This window comes from Heliangelus exortis, chromosome 28 (genome assembly GCF_036169615.1).
Source record: "Heliangelus exortis chromosome 28, bHelExo1.hap1, whole genome shotgun sequence".
Lineage (NCBI taxonomy): Eukaryota > Metazoa > Chordata > Aves > Apodiformes > Trochilidae > Heliangelus > Heliangelus exortis.
The window spans coordinates 3,665,753-3,676,105 of NC_092449.1; the positions used below are offsets into that span (position 1 = coordinate 3,665,753).

At 62.2% G+C, this 10,353-nt stretch overlaps 2 protein-coding genes across 2 annotated transcripts in view; both read right to left on the bottom strand.

Annotated features, from left to right (window-relative positions):
- The window catches only part of HOMER3 (homer scaffold protein 3), a 68,195-nt gene extending 64,417 nt beyond the window's left edge, over window positions 1-3,778 (bottom strand). Inside the window, exon 1 of the mRNA XM_071727793.1 lies at window positions 3,773-3,778. The gene's annotated coding sequence lies outside the window, so the exon portion shown is untranslated. The remainder of the gene's footprint in view (window positions 1-3,772) is intronic.
- On the bottom strand, window positions 2,237-7,127 carry TMEM161A (transmembrane protein 161A). Its single transcript, XM_071727783.1, has 12 exons — window positions 7,051-7,127; window positions 6,215-6,318; window positions 6,043-6,123; window positions 5,757-5,854; window positions 5,506-5,662; window positions 5,044-5,195; window positions 4,891-4,951; window positions 4,639-4,782; window positions 3,841-3,954; window positions 3,497-3,671; window positions 3,318-3,414; window positions 2,237-2,947 (listed from the first exon to the last, which is right to left on the bottom strand). The coding sequence occupies exons 1-12, from the start codon at window positions 7,051-7,053 to the stop codon at window positions 2,691-2,693; spliced, it is 1,443 nt and encodes a 480-aa protein (XP_071583884.1). The 5' UTR covers window positions 7,054-7,127; the 3' UTR covers window positions 2,237-2,690.
- Between the last annotated feature and the right edge of the window lie 3,226 nt (window positions 7,128-10,353).

A 10,353-nucleotide genomic window follows, 5' to 3' on the forward strand; every position in this document is an offset into this window, starting at 1 on the left:
GCATTCAGCACCTTTCCAAGTGCTTTAGGATGGGCCTGGGAGTTGGGAGAAGCTTGAAGGGAAGGGAAAAGCAGCTCTGGAGCTGGCTCAGAGTGTCCTGCAGGGGAGGTTTGTGCTGTCCCCATCCCCTGGGTCGGGGTTGCAGTGGCAGCAGGTGGCACTGTCGGCTCAGCCATGGCTTCCCCCAGCTTGGGGACCCCCCTTTTGCTGGGGCTTTTCAGCTCGGGCTTGGATGTGACCCTGTCCCTGCCTCCCCAGCTCCCAGGATGGGGGGAAGTGGGGAGGTGGCAGGAGGGAGAAGTCCTGGCTGTACCCCCAAGGGAAACTGAGGCACAGGGGGATGAGGAGGGGGGGTTGGGACTTGCACTCAACCTTGCAGGGAGCCTGGAGAATGGTCCCTGGCTTCAGGGTTATATCTTTATAAGTATTTATTATATATATTTATTATGTATATTATCCCTGCCTTGAGGAGCACCCACTGGGGTTGGGTTGGGATGGGATGGGTTGGGATGGGATGGGATGGGATGGGTTGGGATGGGATGGGAAAGGCTGCCAGCCCCCCAGCCAGCCCTGAGGAAGCTTTTCCCACTCTTCCAAGCAGGATCAGCTCTCTGGGATGCAGGCAGGGGGGGCAACACCCACTGGGATGGCAATGGGGTGGGATTGGGATGGGATGGGATGGGATGGGTTGGGATGGGATGGGAAAGGCTGCCAGCCCCCCAGCCAGCCCTGAGGAAGCTTTTCCCACTTTTCCAAGCAGGATCAGCTCTCTGGGATGCAGGCAGGGGAGGCAACACCCACTGGGATGGCAATGGGGTGGGATTGGGATGGGGTGGGATGGGATGGGTTGGGTTGGGATGGGATGGGTTGGGATGGGATGGGAAAGGCTGCCAGCCCCCCAGCCAGCCCTGAGGAAGCTTTTCCCACTCTTCCAAGCAGGATCAGCTCTCTGGGATGCAGGCAGGGGGGGCAACACCCACTGGGATGGCAATGGGGTGGGATTAGGATGGGGTGGGATGGCAGAGCTCATTCCTTCCCTCCCTGCCAGGCCCCCATGGCAAAGATCTCCAGGAGCAATCCAAGCCCTCTGCCAAGCCCGGGGGGTTTTGGGGAGCAGGGCTGAAGGCAGGAGGTGAGCTGGGGGAGCAGAGGGCTGAATTTGGGCTCCTGGTTCCCCTCCAAGCCCCGGTGCCAGCACCAGAACCACCTCCTGCTCCCAGCTGCTGCCCCTCTCCCCAGAGCCCGGCTCTCGCCGAGTCCTTTTTTCCATAATGCCAAAGAGTTAAAATAATTCTGGGGAGAGGGAAATGGGGGGGCTCTCTCATTTTATTTGATGTGGCCCAATTCCAGGGCCCGTGGCTGTGTCTCCTGCTCTTGGCTACTCTATCAGTCATTGTCCCTGCCTGAGAGGGTCACGTCTGGGCAGATCTCAGGGGAGGAACTGTCTGCGTGTCTGACTGCAGCACAACCCCAAGCCCTAGCAACCACCCTCCTGCCTTCCCTGCCACCTCATCCCCCCCCTCCCCTGCCTGCTTCCTCCACAGCTTGAAGGAAAAGGAGATAAATGAGCCATCAAGGCAAGGGGACCAGCTTGGGATGGGACAAATCCCTCTGCAGCCTGGCCCTGGGGGGGTTTGGCTGCTGCTTTGCACCTTCCCACCCCATTTTTTGGGGTGAGTGGTGCTGCTCTGCTTTCCCCAGACTTTTGGGTGAAAAGGGGGGAATTTTCCCCTTTTTTTTTTTTTTTTTTTTTTTTTTTCTTTTTTTTGGCTGGGGGAGCAGGGCTGGCTGGATTAGCCTGGTTAATGCCAGGCCCAGGCCTGCTTTCTCATCTCAGCCCTTTAGCAAGAGGGAATTAAGACCATTACAAGGCTATCAAATAGGATCAGAGCCCTTCTCCCTTTCTCTGAGCAGCCCAGACCTGTTAATCCTTTTTCATGCAGCTGGACCAGCACCCACCACGCAGTGGGGAAGAGCTGGGATGGACAAGGGGCTGCAGATCCCATCCCTCCCCCCCCCAGCAGCCACTGCTGGGCTGAGATAAGCTTTATCAGCCCAGGGATGATTCCAGAGGGAAGGAAGGAGCAGGAAGAGGCAGGGAGTTGGGCTGCAGGGAGCACTCCTTGGGGCTCTTCAGGTGCCAGAACATCTCCAGGGCTTTGCTGCTCACCCAAAGGCCCTCGTCCCATAGGACCCCACCCCCCCAAAAAATAAAAAAAGCAAACAAAACAGCTGCTTTCAGCCTGGCAAAGGGGCTCTGGGTTCCTTCTTTTATTTCTAAGCCAGCCCAGAGCTGGAGAGCCTGAGGATTTCACCCCAAACAGAGGGATCACCCCCCCCACCCCAAGGAGCTCCTCCAAAACCCCACACTGCAGAGCAAACCCCAAAGTCTGTGCTGGCTCCAGCCCCCAGCCAAGCAAGGACAATTCCCACCCCCCTGAGTCCCAGGGTTGCCAGGAGCTGCTGCCTTCCCAAAATCCCAGCAGCAGCTCCTTGGGAAGAGGGGGAGAGGGGGGTCTGGAGGGCCCCATCCCGGAGCAGGGTGACAGCAGGGTGACAGCAGGCACAGTGGTGACAGGAGCAAGTGCCAGGCTGGCTGGGTCTGAAACTTTGTCCCAGCAAGAGCTGGTGGCAGCAATGTCCTCCTCACCTGTGCCCTGGGCTAACAGGCAGCTCCCAGTTTGCCCCAGTCAGGAGGCAGCCAGGTACTGGTGGAAGTAGAGGCCGAAGAGGCTGGTGACCACCTGGCAGGCAGCCACCCACCAGGTGAGGAAGGAGAAAAGCCCACGGAAGAAGAGGGGGGTGAAGATGCCACCCAAGACCCCCGTGATCTGCTCCACTGCTGCACCAACATCCTCCACGTCCCCCTCCCTGGGGTGCTGCGGTGTCACTGTCACTGTCACCTCCCTGGGGAGGGGCTCTGGGTACAGCCCCCACGAGTGGTGTCCTGCGTGTGACACAGGGGACAGGGCTGAGAGGAGGGGGGGGACAGTCCCTGTGCTGCATGCAGCCCCCTCCCCAGGTGACAGCTGAGCCCTGGCACGCTCGTGGCATGCATGAAGTTGGTGACAACTGAGAGCCTGGGGACATCTCGGAGGCTGAGGGCTTGGGGGTGGCTTCCAGGTCATGGGGGTGGCTTCCAGGTCACGGTGGTGGCTTCCAGGTCTCTTCTGATTCCCCCCCATGCCCCCCCCCCCACATCCACAGTTGAGCCCCAGACCCCATCAAGTTGGGTCAGTGGTTGATCCCGGTCAACCAAGGGTTAACTCAATGACCTTTCCCAACCCCAACAATTCCAGGATTCCCAAGCTCCTTACCCAGCATCTTGAGGAGCAGGGTGCAGTGCAGGGTGAGGATGATGGGTCCCAGGTACTGCAGGCTGACCACGGAGACGTAGCAGTAAATCCTGGTGATCTGGGGGGCAGGATCGGGGGGTTCAGCAGAACAGACCCCCCCAAAACCCCCCCAAATCCCATCCCACCTCCCATCCCCGGACCTTGCGCTGGATTTCCAGGGCTGGGATGCGTCCAGCTTCCTTCCTCATCTGCTCCACCCAACGCTGGGCCAGCCCCAGGTAAGCCTGGAGGTGGGGTCGGGTCACCCCCAAACGCAACAGGCAGAGCCCAACGATGGCCCAGAGCCGGGTGGTGTTGTAAGCAGAGTCTGAGAGGCTGGGGACAAGGGGAAGGGGCTGCCAGAGAGGTCCCGTGCTCCACAACCCCCTCCCTACACCTCCCCGTGGAGAGGGTTTGAATGGGAGAGGCTGGAGAAGTGGTGCCCCCCCTGCCTCGGTTTCCCCCCTGCCTCGGTTTCCCCCCTGCCTCAGTTTCCCCCCCTTACATCTGCACTGTCTGCTTGCCCATGGGTGCGTGGAGGAGGAAATCCCTGGAGATGGGTTTGATCCACATCACCACCACCAGGACGGGTGCCAGGAAACTCAGGTGGAGCAGAACCCTGCAGGGGAACCATCAGAACCCACCCCACTCACCCCCCCAAAAAAAACTCCATCCATCCCACATCCCCTCCATCCACCCCACATCCCCTCCATCCATCCCACATCCCCTCCATCCATCCCACATCCCCTCCATCCATCTCCCATCCCCTCCATCCATCCCACATCCCCTCCATCCACCCCACATCCCCTCCATCCATCCCACATCCCCTCCATCCATCCCACATCCCCTCCATCCATCCCACATCCCCTCCATCCACCCCACATCCCCTCCATCCACCCCACATCCCCTCCATCCACCCTACACCCACTCCATCCACCCCACATCCCCTCCATCGATCCCCCATCCCCTCCATATCCATCTCCCATCCCCTCCATCCATCCCCCATCCCCTCCATCCACCCCACATCCCCTCCATCCACCCCACATCCCCTCCATCCATCCCACATCCCCTCCATCCACCCTACACCCACTCCATCCATCCCACACCCACTCCATCCATCTCCCATCCCCTCCATCCACCCCACATCCCCTCCATCCACCCCACATCCCCTCCAAGCTCCTCTCCCCCCTCCTCACCACCCTGGAGCCACAAAGCTGAAGCAGGGGGGCTCCTGACCACCCCCTCCCCGAGCTGCCAGCACCCACCCCCTCCCCTCCTCCTTCAGCCACGGATTTCACCCAACTGGAGCAGGGGTTTGTTTGCTGCCATCCTCAGAGCATCCAGGTGTGTCTGGGCCAGGCGGAGCCCCGGGAAGGTCAGGCAGGCACCCAGGAAGGAGCAGAGAGCCACCAGCCCCAGCTTGAAGCCCAACTTGCCAAGGGGCAACCTGCAGAGAGAAGGCCCAGCCAGGAGGAGCTGTGAGCCTCAGCATCCAAAAAAAAAAACAAACCCCCCCCCCCCATCCCTTCTCCTCCCTGCCCAGCCCCCAACTCACATCCACTCCCAGCCCCTCTGCTTCAGGATGCTCTCCAGGTTGCTGCTGACACCAGCCAGCCCTGCAGGGAATGACCCCCCCATATCAGTGGGGTGCCCCTCACAGTCCTCCCCCCCCCAAGAATCACCTCTCCCCATCCCCCCTTTCACCCACCAGGCTCCAGCCCAAATTCCAGGTAATCCTCACGGATGACCAGGGTGATCATGGCGAGGAGGAGGAAGAAGAAGGCAAAGGTGAGGCAGACAGAGCGCTCCCCCCCCTCCTCTGAGCTGAAGTAATGGTGCATCACGGTGAAAAAGACCTTGCTGAGGGGTCGGGGTCAAGGAAACGGGGGGTTTGGGCCCCCCCCCCAACACCTGGGGGACCCCCTGCTCATCACTTCGTGGCAGAACATCCCCGTCCTTAGGGTCAGTGCCACCTGGGAAGGCTCTGAGCAGGCACCTTGGGAGCTTGTCAGAGAGCTTTAGAAATCCAGAAATGGAAGTTTTCCACCCCGACTGGTTCTTAATAGGGGAAAAAAGCCAAAAAAAAACCAAAAAAACCCAAAAGGAGGATGGCACCTTCCCTCTCCCGGGTGTGGTGGCAACGGCACCCCGGAAGCTGGCAGAAGGATACATGGAGAAGACAACAGTCAGCAGGCACCAGAGCACCCCAATATTCATCTCCTTCTGGGGACCCACCAGGCAGTAGTAGCCCTCGGTGAAGACGTACACAGCAGTGGAGTAGACAGCAAAATCCACAAACCACTGATACTCCAGGAAATAACGCAGCACTGGGGACACAGAAAATGGCACCGGGGGGCTGGGGACACCCACGGGGGGGTGGGAGAGGGGTCGAGGGTGGTGCTGGGGGTGCAGGGGGGTTACCAAGAGCATCCACAGCAGTGATGGGGCTGGTGTCCAGGTGGAGGTCGATGTCCCTGGGCACGGAGAGGGGTTTCTCATCTGTCACCCCATTCACCCTCCTGCGTGGGGAAGAGCGGCAAGGAGCTGGCGTGGCCCTCAGGGGGGGCACAGCCCCACCTCGGGGGGCTCCTCGTCATCAGAACCCCCAGCCACGAGCTCGGGGGTACCCCGGGGGAGCGGGGCAGCACTTTGGGGTGACCCCTGTTGGCACCAAACCCCCCCGTTGTCAATCAGGGGCTGAGCTGACCTCTCCCTCCTGGATTTGGGACGCTGCTTCCCTGCCAGGGCACAGAGCTCCTCATCCGAGGGGTGTCTGTAACGGTGCAGGCTGGAGGGGAGCACGGGGGGGGGGTCAGCAGGGCCGGGTGTCCCCAAATTCCCCCCGGGATGAGCAGGGGACAGGCTCACAGAGCACCCACCTGCCATTGCAGAGCAGCCAGCGGGCAAAGGAGCAGCGTGGGGACAACTTCTGCATCAGGCTGGCTGCCAGCAGGCTCACCACCACCTGCACCCCCAGCACCGCCTGCACCACGGACCCCCCCGGGGGGCGTCAGGCCTGGCACCCACCCCCCAGAGCCAAGGGGAAGGGTTTGGGGGAGACTGGGGGTCTGGGAGCCCCCCAGGAGTCTGCGGGGCTGGGGCTGCCTGCTTCCCCCAGACCCTCTCCCTGCCCTGGGGCACCCCGGGATGGCACCCTCGGGGGGGGAACCCCCCCAGGATGGCAGCTTGGGGACCTGCACCCCCCTGGGACACCTCCAGCTCGCACCCCCCGGACTTGAACCCCCCATCCACGTACCCCCCCATTCATGCACCCCCCGTCCATGTACCCCCCCACCCATGTAACCCCTGGACTTGCACCCCCCACCCACGCACCCCCCATCCATGTACTCCCCACTCATGTACCCCCCCACCCATGTGCCCCCCATCCATGCACCCCCCACCCATGTAGCCCCCGGACTTGCATCCCCCCACCCATGTGCCACCCATCTGTGCAGCCCCCCACCCATATACCCCCCCATCCATGCACCCCCCCCCCCCATGTACCCCCCGTCCATGCACCCCCTGGACTTGCACCTCCTGGGTTTGCACCCCCAGGACACCCCGTGCATGCACCCCCCGGTCACGCACCCTCCTGGACAGCCTGGATATGCCCCGTCCCCGAGCAGACACCCCCGTTCCCCCCGTTCCCCCCCGTTCCCCCCCGTTCCCCCCGCTCCCCCCCGTTCCCCCCCGTTCCCCCCCGCCCCGCACTCACCATGCCGGGGGTCAGCGCAAAGGCGGCCGCAGGAAGCCCGCCCCCCGCCTCCGCTGGCGCGCCTCAGCCAATCCGCTGGCGCTGTCCCACTGATCGGCAGCTGACTGACCAATGGAAATGCGTAACGGGAACGGGGGCGGGGCCTCAGCAGCGGCCGGTTCCGCGGACGCGGCCCTCTGGGAGCTGTGGTCCTGGAGCGGCCTCGGGGTCGCGGGTTCGAGTCCCGGTGGCGCCGGGAAGGGACGGCGGGAGAGTCCCTCACGGGGACGTAGAGACACTAAATGTCACGCGTGTGTGTGCCTGCAGCCTGTGTGTGTGTGTGTGTGTGTGTGTGTGTGTGTGTGCACCCTCTGGGTGCGTATTTGCACCTGAAGGGCCCGTTCAGGCTGAGGCTGGGTGACACCCACCCCCGGGTGCTGTATTTTGGGGGCACAGGAGGGCACAGGGTTGTGGACGGCAGCAGCTCCGTCCCTGTGGCTTCCTCATCCTCTTCCAACACCTTGAAGAGGTGAGATGAGGGGCCTACCCCCCCTCACCCCCACTGCTGAGCAGTGATGCTGTAACCACCTTGCTGCCACCTCCTTGTGCCCGTGTCCTCCTTGTAGGATGAAGGGGCTCCTGTCCCCTGGTGACACCCTGCTCACCCTCCTGCTGCCCACCTACATCTCCCTGCGAGCCCCAGAGGAAGGACAAGGAGAGGGCAGAGCCCTCTGGGTGCAGGACAGTGGGGAAGGGGCATTGGGGACCACCACAGGGTGCTGGGGGTCATTTAGGGCTGGGCCACCAAGGAGCACCCTATCCCTCTGGCAGGGGGTGCTGGGGGTGCCCCTGGTCCACGCTGGGGTCCCTGGGGGTTGCCATGGAGATCCGTCTCCCAGGCAACGGGATGCACTTCCCACCAGATGTCTCTTCCTCCTGCACCCCCCTGCCTTGGGGGACCCAGGTCTGGGGGCTCCCACAGCCCCCCCAACGCCACCCATGGGCAACCCCACGGTGTCCCCCACGGTGTCCCCCTGTCCTCAGTGGCCACCAGCCCAGAGCCCCCCCTTGCTGGCAGTGGGGAGAACTTTGGGGGTGTGATGATAAAAAATCCCCCCCCCCCCCGGGCACGCTGGTCCTGGCTGTCAGGATCTGAGGACACAGGGACACAGCCAGCTCTGTCACCTTTCCTGGTGGGACACATCCATGTCCTGACCCCCCCTCCAGCCCCCCCAGGGGTGCAGCTTCATCCCCTGGGGATTGCTGGGATGAATAGAGAGCTCCGGGATCCTTGCAGCCCCCCCAGCGTCGGCTTTCAGCTCCGCGGAGACACAAAACAAGGAGGGAAAAGTTGGAAGATGGATGCTGGGAGCACCCCCAGCCCGGCTGCTTCCCCCCAGGACACAAAAGCCCCTTTGAGGGTTGATTTTACACCCTCCGCCCGGGATGCCCCCATCACCAGCAGCAAAAGGAGCTGCCGTGCCCACCCCGTGTCTGCGCTGCTCTCAAAGCCGTCAAATTAACGGGGATCCCCCATCCCGCACCCCTTAAGGGGGTGCCAGGCCCAGCACAGTCCCCGTTAGCCCCGGGGAGAGGGGAGGGGACAGGACGGGGACGTCTCCCCCGAGCACCGGGACCCCCCATCCCGGAGCACCGGGACCTCCAGCCCAGACCCGGTGGGTTCTGGGGACGGAGTCGGGATCTGGCACGATGCTGGGGGGGATGATGCTGGGGGTCGGGATAAAAGGGGGGGTGGGTGGGGGTGCAGCTGGCGTGCCGGGAGCCCCTCGGTGCCCGTTCCCCCCCCCCCCAGAACTTTCCCAGTTTGCACAAAGGCGGCGGCGGGCGGCGGGCGAGGGGCTTTGTCCGGGGGCTGCATCGCATTACCCGGGGCTCCCGGAGAAATCACTTGTATTTCACGCTCCATTGAGCAGCTGCCTGTATATATTTTCTGTGTTGCACTTTTAGCATGACAAAAGGAGAGGGCCTGTGAACTCCTTGCTCTTCAGACCTCTCCGACATGTCCCCCCGAACCGAGCCCCCCTCGGCTTTAGCATAACAAACTGCCACCTTCCCTCCGACGGGCTCCGGCTCCTTCCCGGACCTTTCCCTGGGGATAATTTCACGGATAACTCAATATTTAGGCGGCTGAGGGAGTGGGTGCTGAGGGCGAGGAGAGGGGGGGGCAGGGATTTGGGTGAGAATGTCCCGATTCATCCCCAGGGGAGCCGGCTCTGCTCCTTGTCACCCGATGTCACCAGAAAAACCCGGGGGGACCCCGCAGACCCTCCCTGGGGACAGGGCTGAGCTGCAGCACCCCCAACGGGACCTGGCACCCCAGTGCCAATGTCACCAACCTCTCCGGTGACACTGTGCATCATCCCCCCCCCCCCCCAGCATCGTCCCCCTCCTCCCCCATCCCCCCCCAGGTCTCCCGGTTTGGTTTCTGCCTCGGAATTTGACTGCAAGACCCAAAAATGGGGGTGGGGTGGCTGGAACGAGGCTCAGGCAGGACCAGTGGCACCAACTGGGGCTGGAGCAACCGGGCAGTGCACTGGGAGCACTGGGGTGACCCTCCTGGGTCCCCATTTTCCCACCCGCCCCCCATCAGGGGCTGGGACCCCCTTGGGGAGCCCCTCAATTCCCACCGTGGGAAGGAGAGGATTGGAGGGATAAAAGCTCCCAAGCTGCTGGGAGGGGAAGCCACCCTCAACACCAGAGCTTCCAGGGATTTGGAGGGATCCTGCAAAAAAAAAAAAAAAGGGACAAATCCCTTCTCAACCCCCAGGCAGCCACACGGTTGGGGCTTTCAACACCTTTAATGCACAGGAAAAGTTTGGGTGGTTTTGGGGTTTTTTTTCCTTTCTCCTCATCCAGCTGCAGACCTCGTCCTCCTGGCACCTCCAGCTGGGTGGCAGTGGCTCTGTGTCCCTCTGGGATCTCATCTCCTGGTCACCCCATTTGGCACTGAGGTGGGACCCCCCCACCCCCGGCTGCTTTTGGGGGGCAGGAAGGGTGGCAGGGGGGCTGCAGGGATCCTGCCCACACTCCAAACCCAGTCCTGGCTTTTCTTCAGCTTTTCCTGGTCACCTGAACCCAGCAGCATCTTCTCATGTCACCTGTTAACGGGAGAAATCCCAAGTTAATGGGATGTCACCTGTTAATGGGATGAATCCCAAAGGGGTGGCCGGGAGGTGACAGTGTCCCCATCCCAGAAATGCTGGAATAATACCTTCCCCTCCCTATAACCCCAGTCCCCATCCCCCTGTGCACTTGGGGACACTTCTATCAGGGTCTGGCAGTGGGGACAAGGCAGGAGTTCGG

What these genes read in the sequence shown, in the direction of transcription:
- TMEM161A (XM_071727783.1), bottom strand. An exon ending in GGAATTTGGGCTGGAGCCTG is followed by an intron (nt 4,952 to 5,043) that starts GTGGGTGAAAGG and finishes CATTCCCTGCAG; the next exon opens with GGCTGGCTGGTGTCAGCAGC. An exon ending in GGCAAGCAGACAGTGCAGAT is followed by an intron (nt 3,672 to 3,840) that starts GTAAGGGGGGGA and finishes CCTTGTCCCCAG; the next exon opens with CCTCTCAGACTCTGCTTACA.